The sequence below is a fragment of the Notolepis coatsorum genome, assembly GCF_963971535.1.
Source record: "Notolepis coatsorum genome assembly, chromosome: 6".
Classification (NCBI taxonomy): domain Eukaryota; kingdom Metazoa; phylum Chordata; class Actinopteri; order Aulopiformes; family Paralepididae; genus Notolepis; species Notolepis coatsorum.
Window position 1 is genome coordinate 50,882,219 of NC_140170.1, and position 24,555 is coordinate 50,906,773.

At 44.1% G+C, this 24,555-nt stretch overlaps 1 protein-coding gene across 2 annotated transcripts in view; it reads right to left on the bottom strand.

Moving 5' to 3' along the window:
- Positions 1-1,986: 1,986 nt before the first annotated feature.
- sf3b3 (splicing factor 3b, subunit 3) overlaps positions 1,987-24,555 on the bottom strand; it is a 101,536-nt gene continuing 78,967 nt past the window's right edge. For both annotated transcript variants that reach the window (XM_084317378.1, XM_084317379.1), the window contains exons 25-27: positions 6,406-6,549; positions 5,463-5,567; positions 1,987-5,248 (exon numbers count right to left, since the gene is read on the bottom strand). In XM_084317378.1, the coding sequence (XP_084173504.1) occupies positions 5,108-5,248; positions 5,463-5,567; positions 6,406-6,549 (390 nt within the window). In that variant the 3' untranslated portion in view covers positions 1,987-5,107. The remainder of the gene's footprint in view (positions 5,249-5,462; positions 5,568-6,405; positions 6,550-24,555) is intronic.

A 24,555-nucleotide genomic window follows, 5' to 3' on the forward strand; every position in this document is an offset into this window, starting at 1 on the left:
CAGTAACAAATTGTACTTGTAGGGCTGTCAACGAATATTCTATATTGAAATTAATAATCTACTTGTAAAAAAGAAATTATAATAATAATTATATTAGATTGTGAAAAAAACAGCCCCCGGTGGGCGGTCGTTAGTGGTTAACATACCGTTGTGTTCATTCGGTACACTACAACACAGCCGTTCGGTACGGATACACGTACCTTTACACCCCTACTCCCTGCAATTGAGACACTGTTCAACACAAACGGTGTCTGAGGAAGGCACGCAGTATTGTATATAGGACCTCTCACCCCAACTAGACCGTTTGCCCTCGTTCCCCACAGGAATCTCAGCTCCAGGAACAGCTTCTTCCCCTCAGCTGCCACTTTACTGAACTGTATTCTACACCACTATGCCCCCGCCACTCAAGCTCTGTACAAAGGATGCCACATTACTGAACTGTATTCTACACCACTATGCCCCCGCCACTCAAGCTCTGTACAAAGGATGCTACATTACTGAACTGTATTCTACACCACTATGCCCCCGCCACTCAAGCTCTGTACAAAGGATGCTACATTACTGAACTGTATTCTACACCACTATGCCCCCGCCACTCAAGCTCTGTACAAATGATGCCACATTACTGAACTGTATTCTACACCACTATGCCCCCGCCACTCAAGCTCTGTACAAAGGATGCTACATTACTGAACTGTATTCTACACCACTATGCCCCCGCCACTCAAGCTCTGTAGAAAGGATGCCACATTACTGAACTGTATTCTACACCACTACACCCCCGCCACTCAAGCTCTGTACAAAGGATGCTACATTACTGAACTGTATTCTACACCACTATGCCCCCGCCACTCAAGCTCAAGCTCTGTACAAAGGATGCTACATTACTGAACTGTATTCTACACCACTATGCCCCCGCCACTCAAGCTCTGTAGAAAGGATGCCACATTACTGAACAGTATTCTAATCTACACCACTACACCCCCGCCACTCAAGCTCTGTACTCAAATCAATACGTATCTACTGCCTACATCTTACACTGTGTACTCACACCTACCTTCATTATACTACCTATACTTTATTAATTTAACACATATCTCTATATCTGCATATACCATCTCATATTATTTAAACCACTAGCTAGAGTGGTCATCATAGTGTATTCATATTCATACCACTGTGTGTGTATAAATATATATATATATAAAGGTTTGTGTATATATTAGCTAATCATATTTACTGTTGGTACAGGGAACACAATTTTCAGTCATTTTAACTTTAAAACACATTAAATTGATTTATTTGCAACATCAACGCTAACATGTGAGAACCCCAGAAGAAGCTCAGAGCTGCGGGGGGCAGTTTACAGATTCCATGTGCAGGAGGTGGGTCAGTCTGACTTGGCTTCCCTTTCCTATAATGAATAGCAGACGGGAAACTGGTTTTCCCATCACAGACCAGATGAACATGCAAGTTGAGCAGAAAATGTATCACTGGTTCTTGTCCCTTTTTTGTGATTTAGAAAGAATTTGCCTATAATAAAAGCCAATAAATGTGTTACAAAGTGTAGCCCAATGCCTAATGATGTTTAAAATATTTTTTATTTTACATGTGATTATTTTTAACTTGGTTTGGCCTGGATTTTGTCAGTAACTTTCCTAGTAATAGCAAATAGACAATTAACGCATTGCATATTTCAACTTCAGCAAGAATTTCATCAGACGATGGATCAAATATATAGTATATATATTAACAATGTATTTGAAATAGAGGTCTATGAATGCTCTGCATCATATATATATTGAATAGGTTACATTTTGATTGTACTCTGCCCGTCTCTACACCAGTTTTGCTGTCAAACTGACGAGTAAAGAGAGACAATATTTCTCGTCGTCTAAAACTGTCCACAAACAACTAGAATAGAAGAATCACACACACAAAGAGAGTATAAGATATATTACAAAAAAGCTTTATTTACAAAAATGACAAAAAACAAAATCCCCCCGACCCACCCTCAAAAAACCCAACAACCCTCAACTCAAATGACTACTGTGGAATGCCATGTCCTCCGACTGCAGCGTGGGGTATGAGTGTGTGTTGTGGGCGGGATGGCAGGAGTTTCAGCTAGTCTGAGGTTGGGAATTCACAGGGCTGAGAAGAGCAACACCCAGAGACCGCAGACGCAACGTATCCTTCCACCCACACGTTTAGTCTCAGTAGTCCCCGGCTGGTCCCGCAAATGTCCGGACAAAGTCAATGTCCTACAACACATTTCACAAAAAAATTCTAAAAATAATGGGTTCATTTGCCACTTTTTCCATAGGTCAATTAATATTGTTGTTTTCATTGGTTTGGTTGTCGTTTCCTGAATAATTGTTTACTCATGGGAGGCAAATCTAGCGATCCATTACATACAAATAAAATATGTTGGGGCGTGGTTGCAGGGTAATGACAATACAGGACCAACATACATAGAAGCTTAGAAATAAACACATAGTAATGAAAACTTACCATTGAGCCAAGATGTTTAAAAATAATAACAACCATTCACATTAACATAGAAAAAAATTGCACAAACAAGCATCAACTTCATCTTGGCGACATCCATGTTACAAAAGTCACAACAAAAGTATTTCTTTTAATCTCCTACTTGTCATATCTACACCATAAAAAGGTCTTCAAACAAACATGTTCTCCCAACATCTCTCTTCCATCCACGCATCTTACAGTGAAAATCCACCCTAAAACTATTTAAATGTGTGAATATAAGTCTCTCCTTAAGCTGAACACCAGAGAGACGAGACTCTAGTGAAGAGACAACTGCTGACTCAGGACACTACGACAGTAACCGTGGTGACTTACTGGGAATTGGATGCAATAGCTCAAACTTCAAACAACATTTCTATGAGCCCTAAATCAGTGACTAAATCGACCAAACACTAAAAAGTGTCGTTTAAAAGACATCACAGATTCATGGCTTGACGCTCCGATTTCCATCTTAGGGAGACAGTTGTGTTCATTTATGGATATAGATTAACTGTCAAAAGATAATTGGATTTCAATATCCTGTTAATTATGGATGGGCTTGTTTTAGTAGTACCACCTACTCCACTAGTGAAATAATAACCAACATTGACATATTTATTTTGTGTCGTCTGAAACTGAACAGGAAAACAACAGTGTTTTCACACTCTGATAAGAGAAATCCCTCTCCTGAATCTGCCAGTTTGACTTTAATCCATGTGCATATTCATAATATCCTCATGATGCTATTTTGCCGTAGAATACAGAGCCACAGCTCATTGGACACGGTTGTCACCGTGCAGAGCCTTTCACCACTGAAGACACCAGACTCTACTGGGCCACGACACAGCTGTGTGCCGTCCACGCAAATGTTCATTGTATTTTTCAAGTACTTGTTTTTTATGCCTTAGCAGTACTTCACTACTAGTTTACTCAAATGTCCCACCCCTAATGATAATATTCCATTTCAGATTTGCAGAAGTGTTTAATTTACAAGGATATCAATTATAGAAAAACCAGCCAGGATAACCATCCTTTATCAGAATACTGAGGCATGTAAGCACCTCATCCCGTTTCCCGTTCGTTTTCCATCTGTATAGTCAGACCATATGTTAATCATTAAATGGCAGTGATTCTATAAATCAACAGGGTGCTGGTTGATGCCGTTTGTGAGCGTGCATGCGTGTGAGAATGTGTGTGTGAGAGAGTGTGTGTGTTCCATGTTTATTCTCAGCTCCTGCCAGCAACAAGCATGGAGGAGATATGAAACTAACCAGCACATGGAACAGTGCGTTTATTAGCGTGTTGAAGCATGCAAGTTTATCTGTGTGTTGTTGTGTGATCATCATTCACACCTAACCCTGGGGTTAGCAAGAACGTACGTCAGACAGTGGGTGTGTGTGTGTGTGTATATGTATGTGTGAGACACTATCAAAAGTCTTGCAGAGGTGTTCATATATTTAGCAAAAAACAAGTTTGAACAGGAAGGCAGATGTGTGTGTATGATGTATCCGTGTGTATGTAGGATGCGTGCGTCTCTATGAAGTGTGCTGCTCGTCTCTAGAAGGTGTATCCGTGTGTGTATGTAGGATGCGTGCGTCTCTATGAAGTGTGCTGCTCGTCTCTAGAAGGTGTATCCGTGTGTGTATGTAGGATGCGTGCGTCTCTATGAAGTGTGCTGCTCGTCTCTAGAAGGTGTATCCGTGTGTGTATGTAGGATGCGTGCGTCTCTATGAAGTGTGCTGCTCGTCTCTAGAAGGTGTATCCGTGTGTGTATGTAGGATGCGTGCGTCTCTATGAAGTGTGCTGCTCGTCTCTAGAAGGTGTATCCGTGTGTGTATGTAGGATGCATGCGTCTCTATGAAGTGTGCTGCTCGTCTCTAGAAGGTGTATCCGTGTGTGTATGTAGGATGCGTGCGTCTCTATGAAGTGTGCTGCTCGTCTCTAGAAGGTGTATCCGTGTGTGTATGTAGGATGCGTGCGTCTCTATGAAGTGTGCTGCTCGTCTCTAGAAGGTGTATCCGTGTGTGTATGTAGGATGCGTGCGTCTCTATGAAGTGTGCTGCTCGTCTCTAGAAGGTGTATCCGTGTGTGTATGTAGGATGCGTGCGTCTCTATGAAGTGTGCTGCTCGTCTCTAGAAGATGTATCCGTGTGTGTATGTAGGATGCGTGCGTCTCTATGAAGTGCGCTGCTCGTCTCTAGAAGGTGTATCCGTGTGTGTATGTAGGATGCATGCGTCTCTATGAAGTGTGCTGCTCGTCTCTAGAAGGTGTATCCGTGTGTGTATGTAGGATGCGTGCGTCTCTATGAAGTGTGCTGCTAGTCTCTAGAAGGTGTATCCGTGTGTGTATGTAGGATGCGTGCGTCTCTATGAAGTGTGCTGCTAGTCTCTAGAAGGTGTATCCGTGTGTGTATGTAGGATGCGTGCGTCTCTATGAAGTGTGCTGCTCGTCTCTAGAAGGTGTATCCGTGTGTGTATGTAGGATGCGTGCGTCTCTATGAAGTGTGCTGCTCGTCTCTAGAAGGTGTATCCGTGTGTGTATGTAGGATGCATGCGTCTCTATGAAGTGTGCTGCTCGTCTCTAGAAGGCGTATCTGGTGCGGATGTCTTCCAGCTTCTTGGAGACCTCAGGAGGCGTTCTATCCAGCTCCTCTGCTACGCTCTTCTGTTTGTGAGGATCCATACTGTTAAACTGCTCACAAAGATCTCCATCTATCACATTCTGTGGAGAGAGAGAGAGAGAGTCAGGGTTCTTACCCCATTTGGGCGCACAATCTATAATCGACAACAGTCTAGTGATGATGCAACAATGGGGAGTGGTCAATGTATCCAATGGCCACTCACACCTTTAGCCTGACATCACAAAGACAAGAAGGCAGAGCGATATATATATATATATATATATATATATATATAGAGAGAGAGAGAGAACCAACCTTGACGGGGAAGTAGTAGGACCTGAAGCTGAGGTGATCTCTGCCACACAGGGGAGAGAACTCCGATCTCATGTGCATCTCTAAGTGCTGGAAGAAGTCATGGTCCTGGAGACACAGAGATGGACGAGAGGAGGTCAAGACAAGTCGAGCACTTTATTGTCCCAAAGCAGAAGCCATGATGATTCCGTGGCCATGAAGGAAGGAACATTTCTTCATCAAAAGGGTCATACGATGTAGATTTGTTGGGGTGTTAAGTGTGCTTCTCCGTGCTATCCCATAGGCTTCAATAGAACTGCCGCCAAAGTATGGCACCAAGCAGAGCATTAGAACACTAATGACCTTTACTTCTTTTATAGTTTCCTTGGTTTGTTTATGGTTCAGCTCTGAAACAGCGGATAACCATCGTCTAATGGAACAGCCGTGTGAAACACGTTCCTGGACATTCCACAAATTCCCCAGAGAATTAAAACTGGATCCTGGTCTTTCCCTGTGCGGAGTAAACCCCGTCACAACGCCATGAGCAGTGGAGCGATAGACTGGAGGAGAGCCGGATATTAACCCTTTCACTGCCACACGGCAGCCGGTTAACCCTTTCACTGTGACAATACAGAAGGTTAGCCCTTTACTATCACACAACCGACGGCGATGCTCCATCATTAGCATCATTAGCTCCGCAAATGCGGAGCTAATGATGCTAATGATGGAGCATCGCCGTCGGTTGTGTGATAGTAAAGGGCTGACCTTCTGTCGTGTGGCAGTGAAAGGGTTAAGAGGCTGCTGATTTTATGGTCCGAAGCTGTGAATCTGTTTTCCGTGTGCGTTTGTGCGTTAGGGCCGTCACTTATTACCCAAATCAAGTTTGAATGAATCTAAAACAAAAGAAGATGTCTATACCTACAGATGGGGAAGTGTATACTATATATATATATATATATATTATTACCTCATGTGAAGTGAAAGGCACCAGGATGCCTATACCTCCAGACAGGGTGGTGTAGACCAGGGACTCAGAGCCACCAGGGATGAGAGTGGTCTTCTGTAGCGACAACACAGTCTCTCCTATGTGGTAGTTCATTATCACCTCCGCCTAGAGAGAGAGAGAGAGAGAGAGAGAGAGAGAGAGAGAGAGAGAGAGAGAGAGAGAGGGAGAGGGAGAGGGAGAGGGAGAGGGAGAGGGAGAGGGAGAGAGAGAGGGAGAGGGAGAGAGGGAGAGGGAGAGGGAGAGGGAGAGGGAGAGGGAGAGGGAGAGGGGGAGAGAGAGAGAGGGAGAGGGAGAGAGAGAGAGAGAGAGAGAGAGAGAGAGAGAGAAGGAAAGAAAGAGAGAGAGAGAGAGAGAGAGAGAGAGAGAGAGAGAGAGAGAGAGAGAGAGAGAGAGAGAGAGAGAGAGAGAGAGAGAGAGAGAGAGAGAGAGAGAGAGAGAGAGAGAGGCAGAGAGAGAGAGAGAGGCAGAGAGAGAGAGAGAGAGAGAGAGAGAGAGAGAGAGAGAGAGAGAGAGAGAGAGAGAGAGAGAGAGAGAAGAGAGAGAGAGAGAGAGAGAGAGAGAGAGAGAGAGAGAGAGAGAGAGAGAGAGAGAAGGAAAGAAAGAGAAAGAAAGAGTTAGCTGTGTGTGAAATAACAAAATTGAGTATTGAAATTACCTGATGTAAATTGCTAAATTATGAAGATTCTTTTTCATTTCAGTTGTAGAAAAATCAAGTGATCAATTGTTTCAAAGTCATCCTTTGAAACGGTTTGAAATAGGGCCGGGACAAAAGAAAAAGAGAGACTGCAGGTGATTTGTTCTACACCAGACCCATAGCTGCCAGTAGTTCCTCAAAGGACACCGGTTGGTCCAAACCACTGTGGTAGTGTGGTTTGGGCACAAGTGCATAACTTGAAGCCTGACGAGATATATTTTTTAAGCCAGCTGCCGTGCAAGCAGGGGAGGAAATTAGGCCACTTTACTCGCCAAATGCGAGTATTTTTTACGTTTGGCGAGTGATTCATGAAGACCACTCGCCAGTCTGGCGAGTTGACAGTGCCACGAGAGCACTGCACAAGACCCGCGGACATATATAATGTTTAATAAAAGTTCCCGCAGTACTGGCCAACCCGCGGACATATATAATGTTTAATAAAAGTTCCCGCAGTACTGGCCAACCCGCGGACATATATAATGTTTAATAAACGTTCCCGCAGTACTGGCCAACCCGCGGACATATATAATGTTTAATAAAAGTTCCTGCAGTACTGGCCAACCCGCGGAAATATATAATGTTGAATAAAAGTCCCGTGGTACTGGCCATCAGTCAAGGAAGCACTCGCAAACAGATAACGTTAAACACAGAAGATGGAAAACAGACAGACTGAGCAACGGGGAACTGCATCCAACCCTAGTACAACTCTCGAGTCCAAGGCAAGGACACATTTAAATTACAGAGGTGTATGTTAGTCTATTGCGCACCGGACTACGACGTAAGGTTAGACATTTTATTTCATGCTCAAAAGCCCCTGGCTTGCACATCGCAGTCACGAAAGGGGCTAGCTCAACCAGTGCACAACAGCAGACCAACCCAACTGACGTTACCACAACACTTGACGGTACGTCACAGCACTGTCGTAAGGCCACCGTGCCGTCTTAAAGGCACAGTGAACACTCGGATGCATACACAACATTGACGTGGCTTGACAACCGAGGTTCAAAGTTAACTTGATTGACTGATTGAAAACTTTATTAACAGATTGCAGAATGGGTACAATACAGTACGGCTCAATACACACAATTGTTAAGGGGATGCAGACCAGAGAAAGACTTTCGTCTTGTTTACATCAGGGTCCCCCATTTTCAATTCATCATAACATATGACATACACGACATACAGATAGACAGTACTGCTACATCTATACATTTCACATCTATCTATCTATACACTTCACAACATACTTCGGTTTTTTTCTTTCACTGCCCAACCCAGTCCAACCCAGCATCTTTCACTGCCCAGTTCAGCCCAACCCAGTCCAGAATAGATCCCTCTTTCATGTTAATATGTGTTACGCTAATATTGTGAAGAGTAGAGACTGTTATTAATGTTTTATGCTAATAAATATTTTAAAGAGTAGAGACACGGTGTGATTATTACTATGATTGAAAATCAATTTAGACGAAGACATACAAAGAAGTAATTATCACAATTAGCGATTTTTTTTGGCTGGTAAAAAATCAGTTTGTCTGCCAAAAAGTTAGTTTCCTCCCCTGCGTGCAAGATTAGACCATGCGTCTTTTGAAGGGAAAGAACTTTCTCCACAATATGGTAAGTAAGTCATATTGACTTGTGGGTCAGACAGTGTGTGGTAGATGGAGAATTCTCATAATACCCCACCACACACACACACACACACACACAACATGCGGCAAGCATAATGACAAAAAGATCCAGACATCTAAAAACATTATGTGGTCAAATCTCTAACTCAGGAGATATTCTCACTCCCATCTACCCACTCACCCAAACAAACTTAAAACTGAAAAACCAAGGCCCTGTGTAGCTCAGTAGGTAGAGCATGGCACCAATACTACAATGGTTAGGGGTTCCATTCCATGTGTAGCTCATTGGGGGTAGAGCATGGCACTAACACTACCAGGGTTAGGGGTTCCATTCCCTGACTGTGTTGCAAATTTTTCTTTGGCAAGTGACCATAGTATACATGGGATAATGCCTTTTCAAGGTGTACATTATCAGACGCGAAAGGCCTCTACATTGGTCCATTAAATCCTGTTAATGTCCACCACATCAGGCATTACTACCCCTTAAAGCAACACACTACATGACTTTAAAATGTGTCGGATCGCTGTACTGTTCACACAACACAACTCTCTGTCTTGTAATCGGGAATCTTGAAGTCATTTGCACAGTACATGACTGATCAGCGACAGGAGACGTACAAGATCTTTCACCAGGACTAATTCATGATGAGTCCGTCTGGTCTCCAAACGCTTTGCAAAACCCATACGAGAAGTGCCCCAGGTTTTGGTCATGGAGGTTTTTGTTTTGGTCAGAGGAATACACTGGAGGGAGCAAAGGCAGGGTTTTAGCCATTTCTCTTTTGCTCAGATAATGAGCTGTAATTCTCTCTCTCCCTCTCTCTGGCAATCCCCTTTTTAAATTGTCCATGAAATTAGTAACAGAGACACACTAATATCACGGCAGGGTAATCAAACATCGCAATAGGCTGAACAGTTTCATAATTTTCTTTCCGATTCAGACAAGACACCTTATGAATTGACAGCTTTTTTTGTGGTTTGTGGTCCCTCACTACAGTAGTTCCAAGTAGGGATGCACCGAAATTTCGGCACCGAAAGTTTTCGGCCGAAAATGGCAAAAAATGGCCTTTCGGCTTTTGGCCGAAAGAGTTTTTTCACCGAAAATATGTCACCGAAACAGAAACAACCTAACAACCTCGCGTGTTGTTGTGATGATGTCGCGCTGTCGGGAGTCGCGCTGTTTCTATGTAAACTGCGCGCAACGCGTCCAATAAATGAGTCTTTAATCATAATGTTCCACAACATTTGTTCTGAAGGATCAGATTAAACCGAATATATATATTTATTTATATATATATATTTAATTGTATTTGTATATCCCCTGATATCCCTTGTATATTCCTTGTACAATATGCATTGAATATCCCTTCTAGTCTACTGAACATCCCATAATAGTCTCCATTCTACCATTGGACGAGACCTTGGTGCCAGGTCGCCATACCCCTCAGACCAGGTTCAATCGTACCGCTCAACATGTATGGACAAGTCCTAGTTCCGCGTAGGAATATGTCTACCGCACCACTAATGGTACTATTTGTTCATAGTGCGTATATATACTGCGCTATTAAAGTAGAGCTTCCTTTTAGTCCAGTTCCTTACCCTCCAACAGAGTGACAGACGCAAAAGCCTCCCCGCGAACCACGTGTGGGCAGTAAGGCCAATTTGGCCCAGTATCGGCATTGAGACATCGTGTATATTAATATTTGAATAGTCATATTTGGCACTATATCGTCGAGTTGGACGTATTCTATTAAGCTAATAATAGTCTATTCATATGTAGTGCCTCGTGCGGTAAGAGTTCTATAGTAATCAGCACCCCCATCGTTTCGGGCATCAGCTGGACGCTTATCCAGGGTGGTTGACCCCACGTGAAGCTGCACCCGAGGAGCTCCAGGCCAAAGAGCGAGTGGACCTGTATATTGGATTATTCTACCGACGACGGCTAGCCTTCCCCGGCTTGGATTATGCTTTGAGTACTTTGATTATTCTATGGATAAAGGCCAACACTGCTTCCCTTTCCTGTCTCTCTCATTGGCTGTAGCATTGGGTCCATAAATATAGCCTGCTCGATATGTATCGGATAGGGATGCCCCGATCACGTTTTTTTGCCACCGATACCGATCACCGATCGTCTATGAGCCATATCGGCCGATACGGATCGTTTTTGGTTTTATATAAAAAAAATATATATATATTTTTTTTTATAAAATATATACATTATATAATTATACTTGTAGTTGTATTATCTGCGAGACATTGCCATTACGCAACAAGTCAAAATGCTCGCTATCTGCAAACAGCTCCACTGTCTGTGTGTATACTCTGCTTTGGTCAAATCACATTCAGCATTGCCATCTTCTCAGTGTTATGTTATGAATTATGATAGCTATTTAGCCAATGTTCAGCTGCAAAAACGAATAATGTCAATTATGTTATAAGACATTGATATCAGGAGCTATCTGTAGCTACTGCTAGCCGGCTAGATGACGTTAGACAATGCATCATGTATTAAAATAAAGTGAACTATTTAGTTTACTGGGTCATTTCGTTAAAACAGTGAGCTAACGTGAGCTAACGTTAGCTACCTAGCTAACGGAGGTCTCATGCTGGCCGATCGATCGGCACGGGGCATCCCTATCATTCTTAAACTGAAATGCGCATTTGTTGATATCAGGAGCTATCAGTAGTTAGCCAGTTAGACAATGCATCATGTATTATTTAAACTAAAGTGAATAGTTGACTGTGTAGTTTTGTTTAAACAGTAACGTTAGCTCACGAGCGATAGCTAGTTAGCCAACGCTAGCCAGCACTTGCGAAAACAAATGCCAAACTGATGATATATCAGACGTTGATATCAGGAGCTATCAGTAGCTAGATAACATTAGACAACGCCTCATGTATTAAACAAAAGTGAATAGATGACTGGGCCATTTTGTTTAATGCTTGTTATGTTGAAAGAGGAGCTCTGAGCTGCTCATCCACTCGACTCTTGCCGTAAGAAGGGTTTGTTGACATGAGATGGGTCTGGGAGTTGGAGGAGGAGGGGCAAGACGTGCAGCAGCAGCTGTGTGGCTGTGAGAGAAGAGCGAGTGAGAACTCTGCAGAGAATTGGATCATGTTTTCCGTGTCATCGATCGGTTTTCACGATCGGCGAAAATAAAGCATTATCGGAATTCACCGATCTCATATTTATAGCGAATATCGGCCGATACCGATCGCTGGCCGATCCATCGAGTTCAAGTTCAAGTTCAAGTTCTTTAATAGTTGTCATACAGAAGTACAGAATACTTTCATACAAAATGCTTCTTACTGTTACGCTCCAGAGACTGTGCTAGACAAGATAGTATCAAATAACATAATAACATAATATAGCATGAATTTAGAAGAAGAAAATGAGGTCACAGTTGTTCGGTATAGACATATGTACAATGTTCTGAGTTACCATATAATATACAATACACAATACTATGCAGTGTACTAATGTACAGTACTATCTAGTGCAAAGCAGAAATGGGATGAGGTACAATTTTAGGTACAATTTACAGTAAGGTGTACGAGTTGTAGTGCAATCCTTCATCCATAAATATAAAGTGTGGGGAGTGGGTGCTACAGTGTGTTTGTTTAAAGTGGGTGTGTGCTATAAAGTGTGTGTAGTGGGTGCTACAGTGTGTTTGTTTAAAGTGAGTGTGTGCGTGTGGATGTGTGTGCTATGTGTGTTTGGTGGTTGTTGTTGTGTAGTGTTCATTCATTGTTCGTTTAGCAGCCTCGAGGCATCCCTAGTATCGGACATCCACGATGCATCGCCTTGAACAGTTCACACATAGCAATCAAGCGCAGGCTTGCAAGTGCTGAGCAAACACAGATTTCAGGGTTATAATCATGTAGTCTGCATTACAGATATATATATAATACTCTTTGTATTCAGATAGTGGTCTCTTGCATCCTCAGGGCCATAGTGGTCACAGACTGGTGTAGTAGAAAATGTATAGTGTCTAGAGCATGAGAGGAATGTTAACCACTTTACCAACAGCTGTATCATCCACCACACCGTAACCCACATCAACGTTAATGGGAAGTTTTCAGCCAACGTCGTTTTCCACCAACATCAGCAAAATACTCCACATGATGGAATGTCAGTCAGTCTCGACTATAGGTCACCCTGGTGTCCAGATAATTCTGCCCATTAGCTTTCAGCAGATGGTGATTTGATTATTGTAATTCAATGTAAGCATGCAGTAGACCGTGGACCCACAGTGCAACCTGTGCATCTGACAAAACCTCCCTGCCAGACTGTCCGTGACTGACCACAATTTTCCAACAATAGCCCATGGCGACGTACAAGACTAGTATGAAATAGAAGATAGAAAAAAACGTTATTGCCATTTCAACACATGGTTGATTGGGATTTGTCTTGGTGCCAGCACATACAGTACAAAAAATGGAGTAGGGACCGCACTCGAGGAAAATCGTTGTTTTATTTTTATATGCACAAGTTGTATAACGCACAAAACGCTTTCAGCCATCCATGGCCTTCATCAGTGTGCTAATGAAGGCTGGATGGCTGAAAGTGTTTTGTGCGTTATACAACTTGTGCATATAAAAATAAAAACAACGATTTTCCTCGAGTGCAGTCCCTACTCCATTTTTTGTAACTTAATTAATGTTGGACTACGCACCTGTCTGAGCGCAGTGGTTACCCTTTTTCTACTTAAAATAGCACATACAGTACATACATTATAAAAACATACAATATAAAAACACAAGAATACATGCAATACAATCCCCACAATAAAAGTTTTACACAAACAATTAAAAAGAAAAAAATGCTACAGTACCTAAAATAAATAGCTCAGTGTTCCAGTTTAAAGTGCATAATGCCTTAAATATGAGCCTGAGGCTGCAGAGAGTCCCGACACTGTGGAAAACCTCCTGTGTGGTCCCTGTCCCCAAGTGCCCGTGTCCCAGCACGTCCAAGGACTACAGGCCGGTGGCTCTAACCTCTCATATAATGAAGACCATGGAGAGGTTAGTCCTGGAGCAACTCCGCCCGGTGACCAAACCCCACCTAGACCCACTCCAGTTCGCCTACCAGCCCCGACTGGGGGTAGAGGATGCTGTCATCTACCTGCTGAACCGAGCCTACACTCACCTAGACAAGCCGGGGAGCACTGTGAGAGTCATGTTCTTTGACTTCTCCAGTGCTTTTGATACCATAAGGCCTGGGCTACTGGGTGAGAAGTTGGAGGCGATGCAAGTAGAGGCCCCCCTGGTGTCCTGGGTTGTGGACTATCTGACGGGCAGACCACAGTACGTGCGCCTACGGAGCTGTGTATCAGATAGACTGGTCAGCAACACCGGGGCCCCGCAGGGGACAGTCCTCTCTCCCTTCCTCTTCACCGTCTACACCAACGACTTCCACTATCGGTCAGAGTCCTGCCACCTTCAGAAGTTTTCTGATGACTCTGCGATAGTGGGATGTATAAAGGACGGTGACGAGAGGGAATACCCGGAACTGGTAGTGGACTTCGTCACATGGTGCGATAAAAACCACCTGCAGCTAAATGTGGCGAAGACCAAGGAACTGGTTGTGGAGCTGGGGAGGAGGAGGAGTGCACCTGTGACCCCCGTTTCCATCAGGGGAGTTGATGTGGACATGGTTGAGGTGTACAAATACCTCGGTGTGCACATCGACAACAAACTGAACGGGTCAAAACATGCAGAAGCACTGTACAAGAAGGGCCAGAGCCGACTCTACTTCCTCAGAAGGCTGAGATCCTTCAATGTCTGTACAAGGATGTTGAGGATGTTCTATGAGTCGGTGGTGGCGGGCGCCTTCTTGTACGCTGTGACCTGCTGGGGCAGCGGACTGAGAGCAGTGGACACAACCAGGCTGGATAAGCTGGTCAGGAAGGCCAGCAGCGTGGTTGGGGTGGAGCTGGACTCTCTAGCGAGGGTGGCGGAGAGGAGGAGCCTCGCTAAGCTCCAGGCCATCAGGGAAAACCCCACCCACCCACTATACACAGACTTGGCTGACAGGAGGAGCATGTTCAGTGCTAGGCTCACACTACCCAAATGCAGCACTGAACGGCACAGGAAGTCCTTCATTCCAACAGCCATCAGACTATATAATGCATCACTGTGCCTCACTGCATCACTGAGCACAGAGCGGCAGCTCAATAGTGGCAGGAGGACGCGACTAGCGGCCTCCAGGCTCCACAACAGGGGGCAGCGACGGCTGCCAGACATTGATCTAGGTCTTATTGGAACCCAAGGAGGACAATACACTACCTAAAGCATACTGCACCTTGTGACACTGAATACTGGAATATATATTTCATATTTCATTTAGTTAGATTTAAATTATAATTATATTGACCAAATTGTTTACCCCATGCTCAGTATGCTCAGTATATTCTTACTGTATTTATTTCTGTATATTTTATTTCATTTAATTTTATCCTATTTTATTTTACTCTACTCTTATCCTAGGCAACTTGATTTGATTTGTGTTATTATTCTAATTTGTGACCTGTCCTCAGGGCTCTACGCTAACCTTTTTCGCTAGGGGCACAGGTGCTCCTAAATGAAAAAATTTAGGAGCACACAAAGAAATTTAGGAGCACCCAAAAATATTTAGGAGCACAGTGAAAATATGTCAAGTAACAGTTTTTTTTTTTTTTTTAAATAAATGTATATTTGTACTGTGCGTGCATGTGCAAACGGGACACATCTGTGCAATAGCACATACCACCAAAGTCACTGGCCCACTGTGTGCGTGTGTGTGTATCATCTGCGTGTGCAAACGGGAATGGGACAGACATTTGAACTATTAATTAAGTGATTAATGCCTACTATGGCAAAGTTGTAGCCAACAACTAGGCCTAATAAGAAAGGCAGTGATATTGAACAAAAAGGAGACACTGGCTTTACAACCAGGGCCATCAGTAGAGGGGGGAGCTAGTGTTGCTCTTTTAGAAAAATAATCCTTTCAGGGTTGCCTATTGAAATACTGTACACCTCCAGTACAGTAGTTTGCGTGTCAGGTAGACCATTGATTGACAGTCGATTCTGCCAATTACGACGTCACACCGTTGCACTCTGGCCGTCCGGCGATGCAGCTAGACCCTATTGCCACACCGCTTGCACTCTGGCCTTCCGGCGCTACAGCTGGACCCATTGCCCACCTCTGCGGTTGATAACGCTAGCCAAGTTAGCTGTACACACATACACAGTGGGCCAGTTGTAGGGGTGTAACAATGCATCGCAATGCATCGATCCTACTTTGCAATATTTACAAAACATGACATTGTTTTCGAACTCTAGCCATGGGGAAATGTTTAGCCAATTCACGTTAAATGTGTATGTCTTCCCTCCGGCTCCAGTGGGTGTAGCTTCGCTAGCTACAGTGGCTACATTGGGTGCTACAGTGGGTGTAGCCTCGCTAGCTTGGCCAACTTCGCTAGCATGCTGGCTAGCGTCAGTATCTTGGTTAACGTTAACGTTAAAGTGGAAATGAAGCAGTGCGATAAATACATATTCATATCATCACATTAGTATTTAGATAAGCCACAGAAAAAATCACGTTATAAAAATAAGCAGTTTCTAAGAAAAAACGATTTGTTATGTGCATTTTTGAAGCATTTATCATTATGGGCGCGGCCATTTTGTTGCTGACGTCATGGGGCTTGTTTGGTGTATACACTGCTGGTTAGCTGCCTATAGTGAATGGGTCAGTCGGTAAATAAAATGTTGCCTACAAAACAACGGGACCGCGGTGGTTCCGTTTGTATTGCTCCTGGCTGTTCAAACTAATTTTACCATGTGAGAGAGAGGAAAGTTGGTTAATTTCCACAAACTACCAGTGAAAAAAACAGTGTTGTTGGCATGTTGGCTCAGGCTGGCTGCACTCAGGCGGCGTGATCAGCCTGTTGGACAGGGAATGAAGATCCCCAGAGAACACTTCATTGCCTCGGATTATGTTGTTGGGGGTGGAAGGTTTGTCCAGAAGACCACTAATCAGCTGAAGCCTGATGCGGTTCCCTCGGTCTTCGACAGACAGACCGGCGTTAGCTCTCGGGAGCGATGGCTAGCTGGTTAGCACCAGCCGGGGACCGGCGTTAGCTCTCGGGAGCGATGGCTAGCTAGTTAGCACCAGCCGGGGACCGGCGTTAGCAACCGGGAGCGTCGCGGAGCATTCAGCCTGCTGGCTACCTAGATCCACTTCAACCAGCGTCGCGGAGCATTCAGCCTGCTGGCTACACAGCTTGTCTGTGTGCTGGAGCCTCGGCAAGCTAACGGTAGCTGGCTACACAGCTTGTCGGTGTGCTGGAACCTCGGCAAGCTAACGGTAGCTGGCTACACAGCTTGTCGGTGTGCTGGAACCTCGGCAAGCTAACGGTAGCTGGCTACACAGCTTGTCGGTGTGCTGGAACCTCGGCAAGCTAACGGTAGCTGGCTACACAGCTTGTCGGTGTGCTGGAACCTCGGCAAGCTAACGGTAGCTGGCTACACAGCTTGTCTGTGTGCTAATAGCCTCGGCAAGCTAACGGTAGCTGGCTACACAGCTTGTCGGTGTGCTAATAGCCTCGGCAAGCTAACGGTAGCTGGCTCCAGGCTATTAGCACATCGACAAGCTGCTGGAGCTCCCGACGCTCGGCTGGTTGAAGTGGATCTAGGTAGCCAGCAGGCTGAATGCTCCGCGACGCTCCCGGTTGCTAACGCCGGTCCCCGGCTGGTGCTAACTAGCTAGCCATCGCTCCCGAGAGCTAACGCCGGTCCCCGGCTGGTGCTAACCAGCTAGCCATCGCTCCCGAGAGCTACCGCCGGTCTGTCTGTCGAAGACCGAGGGAACCGCATCAGGCTTCAGCTGATTAGTGGTCTTCTGGACAAACCTTCCACCCCCAACAACATAATCCGAGGCAATGAAGTGTTCTCTGGGGATCTTCATTCCCTGTCCAACAGGCTGATCACGCCGCCTGAGTGCAGCCAGCCTGAGCCAACATGCCAACAACACTGTTTTTTTCACTGGTAGTTTGTGGAAATTAACCAACTTTCCTCTCTCTCACATGGTAAAATTAGTTTGAACAGCCAGGAGCAATACAAACAGAACCACCGCGGTCCCGTTGTTTTGTAGGCAACATTTTATTTACTGACTGACCCATTCACTATAGGCAGCTAACCAGCAGTGTATACACCCAACCAACGGCATGACGTCAGCCATGACGTCAGCAACAAAATGGCGGCGCCCATGTTGAAAACAGGGATATTATATTTGATTTTTCAGACAAATAAGATAGATTTCACATTTGATTATAGAACCCTGTCTTACACAAGGTACACAACAAACAAACTAGGATCACATTGTTCACTGCTTCATTTCCACTTTAACCATCACCTCTGTAACATGAGCTGCCTCGCCTGACTTCTCATTCTCCGGTATCTTTCGCGCAAAATAAAAATGAATGGGCTTCGACATGGCTGTATTATTGTTTGACTCAGACAGTGACGCAGCCGCTGATCATTACTTTCGGTTTCCAGTCGCGTGACCACAGGAAACTACTGTGATTGGAACGTTTATGCGGCTGTGAACTGTGGGACTTGTAGTTTTTTAACGATTCTCGCAGCGGAGAAAAAAAAAGGACGAATGAGAGGCTGTACTCTGCACTCGCTGGCCCCACTCGCACACTGTGCGAGAACTTGATTTTGCATGTTCGCACGCACATATTTTTAGGGGCATATGCGAGCAATATGGTCGCACTGTAGAGCCCTGCCTGTCCTGTCTAAATGTTTAAATGTTGAGCGATTTGCAGTGTCTAATTTCCCACAGGATAATAAAAGTATTTCTATTCTATTCTATTCTATAAAGTGCCTGTCGGCTGGTGCTAGCCCTTGTGGCGCAAAGTTCCTGTACATTTGTACTTGAGTTCAGGTGACGGACAGCCTCAGGATATGTACTGTTTTTAAAACGGGATGTCCTGCACCTGAGACTTTGGAGTCTTCTGCCAGAGGGAAGGGGGTTAAAGAGGTCGTAAGCAGGGTGAGAAGGGTCCCTGATCACCTTCTCCCCTTTCCGCCTGATTTGTGTGGCATAAATGGAGGCCACAGAGGGGAGATCACAGCCGATGATTTTTGACGCTGTGCGTACAGTTCGCTCTAGCTGTCCCCTATCATGGACGGTGGTGTTTCCGTACCACACCGTCACTGAGGAGGTAAGGACACTCTCCACAGTGGCTCTGTAAAAGCTGAGCATCGCCTCCCTGGACACACCAAACTTTTTAAGCTGGCGCAGGGAGTGGAGCCTCTGGTGGGCTTTGCTAATTATGAGGCTGGTGTTAACTTCTCATTTTAAATGATCACATATGGTGGTGCCGAGGAATTTAAAACTGTCTACCCTCTCCACCTGCTGGCCGTTTATGTACAGAGGAGGGTGGACTGCCTCCCCGCGCCGGAAGTCAACTATAATTTCCTTCATTTTAGAGATGTTTAAAAGCAGGTCGTTCTCCTTGCACCATACAGCAAAGCTATCAACTTCAGCTCTATAGGCCGATTCATCCCCGTTCTTAATTAATCCCACTACTGTTGTGTCATCTGCGTATTTAAAAAATCTGACAGAATCAGAGTGGGAGGCACAGTCATTAGTGTATAGACAGTAGAGCAGAGGAGAGAGGACACAGCCCTGGGGGGCCCCGGTGTTCAAGGTCCTGGATCTAGAGAACAAATTACCTATGTTAACCACTTGTTCTCTGTCTGAGAGAAAATCTAGAATAAAATAGCACAGAGACTCGTCAATTCCTAGCAATTTAAGTTTTTCAAATAGTTTAAAAGGCACAATCGTGTTAAACGCTGAACTGAAATCAATAAAATAAATTCGAACATAAGTGGCAGAGGCCTCCAGGTGCTGCAGGATGGTGTGTAAACACATAGATACAGCATCCCCTACAGACCTGTTGGGCTGATAAGCAAACTGATACATGTCTAATTTAACAATACTAGATAAATGATCACAGACAAGCCGCTCGAACACCTTCATAATGACAGAGGTCAGAGCCACGGGCCTGTAATCATTCAGACAAGCAGTGCTAGATTTCTTGGGCACAGGTAAGACTATGGCAGATTTATAGCATGCCGGGACTTTAAGTGTGCTGAGAGACCAATTAAAAAGATCTGTAAAAACAGTGGCAAGTTGGTCAGCACCATTTTTCAGGGTAAAAGTAGACTCATTGTCTGGCCCTGCGGCCTTCCTAACATTTTGTTTGCGGAGTAAGGCTCTGACTTGGTGTTCCTCGACTACAAAGGGGGGGGGGGTTACAGGACCCATTCTATCAGCTACCCTAGGTTGATCACCTGAGTGCACATCAAATCTGCAATAAAATTCATTGAGCTTGTCAGGGAGTAGGGGGTCCACATTCTGAGCCGACTGTTTATTCTTGAACCCAGTAATCATGTGTAGTAGGCCCTGCCAAACCCCTTTTGCGTCCCCAGCTTTCAATTTGTCCTCAAGACTATCTCTGTACTTAGCCTTAGCTGTTTTCACACTTCGTTCAAATTCATACCTGGCAATTTTATAGAGATCTGCATCTCCAATTTTGAAAGCCTGATTCTTCTTAACACAGACTTTTAACCTCTTTATTAAACCATGGCTTATTATTGCCATAGACAGTCATCATCTTTGATGGAATACACCTGTCTTCAGAGAAGTTGATGTATGAGGATATTGTGTCCAAATCCAAATCACACGCTCCACTAAAAACAGACCAGTCAGTGAGCTCCAGACAATCGCTGAGCATATCAGCAGCCTCAGTCGACCACTGCCTCACAGGCCGGACAGTCCTTTTAATAATCTTTAACTGCTGACGGTACTGAGGGATTAAAAAAATCATATTATGGTCAGACTGACCGAGAGGGGAGCGCACCACGGCATGAAACGCCCACAATTTTCCAAGCATAGCCCATGTACAAGACTATATATACATATTTGACATTTTATTTGAAGGATAAACCCCTTGAGATTAGCCTGCTCTGTATGCCTTGGCTTTTTCCGTTGTTACTTGTAGCACAGTAATGGCAAACCATAAATGACAAAGACAGGCAATAATACTAATATAAATGACTAACAGAAATGCACATCTAAATGGCATGGTAAAATTCCAAACTGAGGAGAAATTCTCACTCAGTCCACCTGCTCACTAGGGATGGGTACCTTTCACATTTGAACAGATACCGGTAGCGGTACCTGTGAATCGATACCGGTACCCAACGGTACCTTTTTTCGGTACTTTAGTCTCTAAAATTTTTATCTACCTACCTCAGTTGTAAAAAGAAATTCCAAACTTAATATTTAATAAATAAATAATGTATTATTATTACTTTATTATTATTTACATCTTACTGATGTAAAGTATTTTACAACTGATTAAACAAACAAACAATCTAGCAGCAATGAACTACTCTGCTGCTGATTGAGTATTCAAGCAGTTATTTTCGCTCCACACTCACTGTGTGCTTCTCCCCCGCTTTGGAGAAGACCCGCTCTGCGGTGTGTGTGTGGCTTGTTTACCGACGTCACATCCTCTACTCTTCTGTCCTGAGTTGTGCCGGCTTGCACTGTAGCCCTAGGAGCTAACACTATGTCCGACGGTTTGCTAACGTCAGCTTAAGTCTAAGAACGTTAAACGGGTTACAAATATGTGAAACTATCGAAGGAGTTCCGTCCGTTTAAAAATAAAACCCACCGCGGCAGCGCGAGCACATAGCTAAAAACGTTTAGAGAGGAGTGGAAGTTTGGAGATAGACAGTAGTGTTTCAAGAGACTGGCTACAGTAATATGATGCTGGGCTGTAGTGATCAATTGTTCCGTGTGGCGCAAGTATGTAAAAAAGAAAAACAGAAACAACCCGTTTGTCATCTGTAGTAAATAAATGAAGCTGGAATCCATTCGTGACCATGCACAGAGCCAGTGTCCCATTGTGTCCCGGATTCAATCTCCTCTCCTCTAAAGACGCTCCGTGGCTAACAGACATGTCAGACAGAGCAGATGTGGAAACTGAGCTACACTTTCTAACAACCTGCCCACTACCAAGATAGATATCAGAGACATATACTCCCCAGTCCCCATGAATTGCAAACACCCAAAGAGAGTTTGAAAACATGTATTGTGCCTTAACGTGCGGTTTCGTTTTTGCAGTCAACAAAACGTGACGTCATCGGACTTTTTTATTTTTTGTGCATTGTACCGAAAGTTGGCACCGGCGGATCTCACGTGAATCGATACTCGGTAGTACCGACGTGTTTCGGTAGGTACCTTTAAAAGTACCGAATTCGGTACCCATCTCTACTGCTCACACAACACAACCAGACAGAAAATACATACCGTACTTTTCGGACTATAAGCCGTGGCTTTTTCCCCCATTTTTCGACCCTGTGGCTTATATAACGGTGCGGCTTATATGTGACTCGACGTGACCAAACCCGAAAATGTAAAAATCTAAATATAGCTTTTTTGACTGCATTGAAATGTTATTTATCTGTTCCCTTATTTGCTAAACTTAATACAACTTGTAAATTAGTTAATTCTTGTTATTTGTCCCAATGCTAATTACATATGGTAATTAAACATTAAAACACCTGCGGCTTATAGTCCAGTGCGGCTTATATATGTACACATCATTCAATTTAGCTGCTGCGGCTTATAGTCAGGTGCGGCTTATAGTGCGAAAAGTACGGTACACAACATAAATTGCTGATGCAACCATATGCATGCAAATATGCAAGTGCACACACACCCACGCAAGCACACAAATGCACAGACAATTAGCTGACACAAAACCTTTTTTTACAGAGGAAATTGGGATAAAGTCTAAATTGGAGGGGCTTTCCAGTCATATCTGCAACCTAAGCACTTTCCTAGCAGTTAAATACTGTGTGCGTCTGTGTGCTGCAGGTATGCATGTGTGCGTAGCTAATAAGCCCCCCTTATCAGACACTCCAATAGACCTGTCGAGGGTGATGTATTTTCTGGCATCTGCATGTCCAGTCTTTGCTGCAGCTAGGAAAATGTATGTACTATTAATAGATCGCTCCTAGCTTCATCTGGCGACACTCCCGCGGCGGCCCGCGACCCACCTGGGGGTCGCGACCCCGACTTTGGGAACCCCTGTCTTAGTGGAGTGTAACTATGTATCTTAGGAGTGTAACTGTGTCTTAGTGGAGTGTAACTGTGTATCTTAGTGGAGTGTAACTGTGTATCTTAGTGGAGCGTAACTGTGTATCTTAGTGGAGTGTAACTGTGTCTTAGAGGAGGAGTGTAACCGTCTTAGTGGAGTGTAACTTAGGGCTGCACGATTTTGGGAAATAATCTAACTGCGATTTTTCTGACAGATATTGCGATTGCGATTAAATTTGCGATTATAATAAAAAAAAATTAAATAAGCAGCCCCACAGAGGTTTATTGTAAAATGCGGCTTGCATCTGGCCTACGCGGTGGGTCTTTTCGAGTCACCGAGGCTGAAAATGTTTCTTTTTACCTGGGAATCGATACTGGTACCCAATGGTACCTTTTTTCTGTTCTCCCTCTCTGAAGTCTAAACTTCACAACACACAATCTAAAACCCCTTACCTCCCTCTCCCAAACCGATCTTGTATCTCAATGGGACTTCCTGGTATATAATATATAAAAAAAGAAAGAAAAAAATTTGCGATTTGATAATTGCGTTCATTCCAAATTGCGATTTCAATTAAAAATCGATTAATCGTGCAGCCCTAACTGTGTCTTAGTGGAGTCTAACTGTGTGTCTTAGAGGAGGAGTGTAACCGTCTAAGTGGAGTGTCACTGTCTTAACACTTTGGTTGCCTTGGGTTAAATTAATGATATACCATAGATTGCCAGCGCTATTTGTCTATGGAGAAAGTCCCCTTCTTTGCAGGGCTATAACTTTTTAAATTCTATTGCTACATTGCCATTATTAGGGCCCATTCAAAGTCCTATATGTATTGTTCATTGTGTAGCAACGTTAAACTTTTTCATTCACATATTCATAGTAAAGTATGGTCTAATGTATAAGTATGTTTTCATCTCTTTCTGCAACTTTCTCCAGAACGTGATATATAGCCCCAAATGCATTATATTGATGATGAAATACAGTTTGATGGCAATCAGCGCGATATAAAAAATTCCAACTAGACGTACTTCTAGAAGTTACTACACGTCATCTGATGTTGACCGGATGGGCGAGGGGGCGTTTATAATTCCGTGGGCAGCGTTATACCAATCATCTAATGTGGGTCAAATGTTGATAAAAGCAGTTACTATCGAAGATGGTAACGTTACACGCTGAAACTCACCCCAGTCTCCGCGCGCCGTTGGGCGATCATCGTCGAGTAGAAATTTTATCATTATGGGATATATTATTACCCGGTCCATCTCCAGCTTGTATAATGGTATATACGTCCAAATCATGTTGTTTATCGAGTTATTGGCAATCGATCGCTATGTAGAGTGACGAGCTAGAGTGCCGGAACCTATCCCGAGTGGCCGGAAGCAATAGGGCCGACCAGCAAAACCTCTACTGCGCTTCCTGTTAAGCAGTTGCGCCGATCGGCCACCAGATGGCGCTCCTGAACCGCCAGAGAGCTCAGTGGGTCCTGCTGGTGAATCTCAGGCCAGCGGAGGGGGAATATGAATCCGATTCCAGATTTTTGAAATATTGATATAAGGACGCTGTACAGCGTCCCCCGGCAACTTTAGCATGGCCAGCAATGACGCTGTAAAGCGTTTTTAGGCAGTCAAAGTGTTAA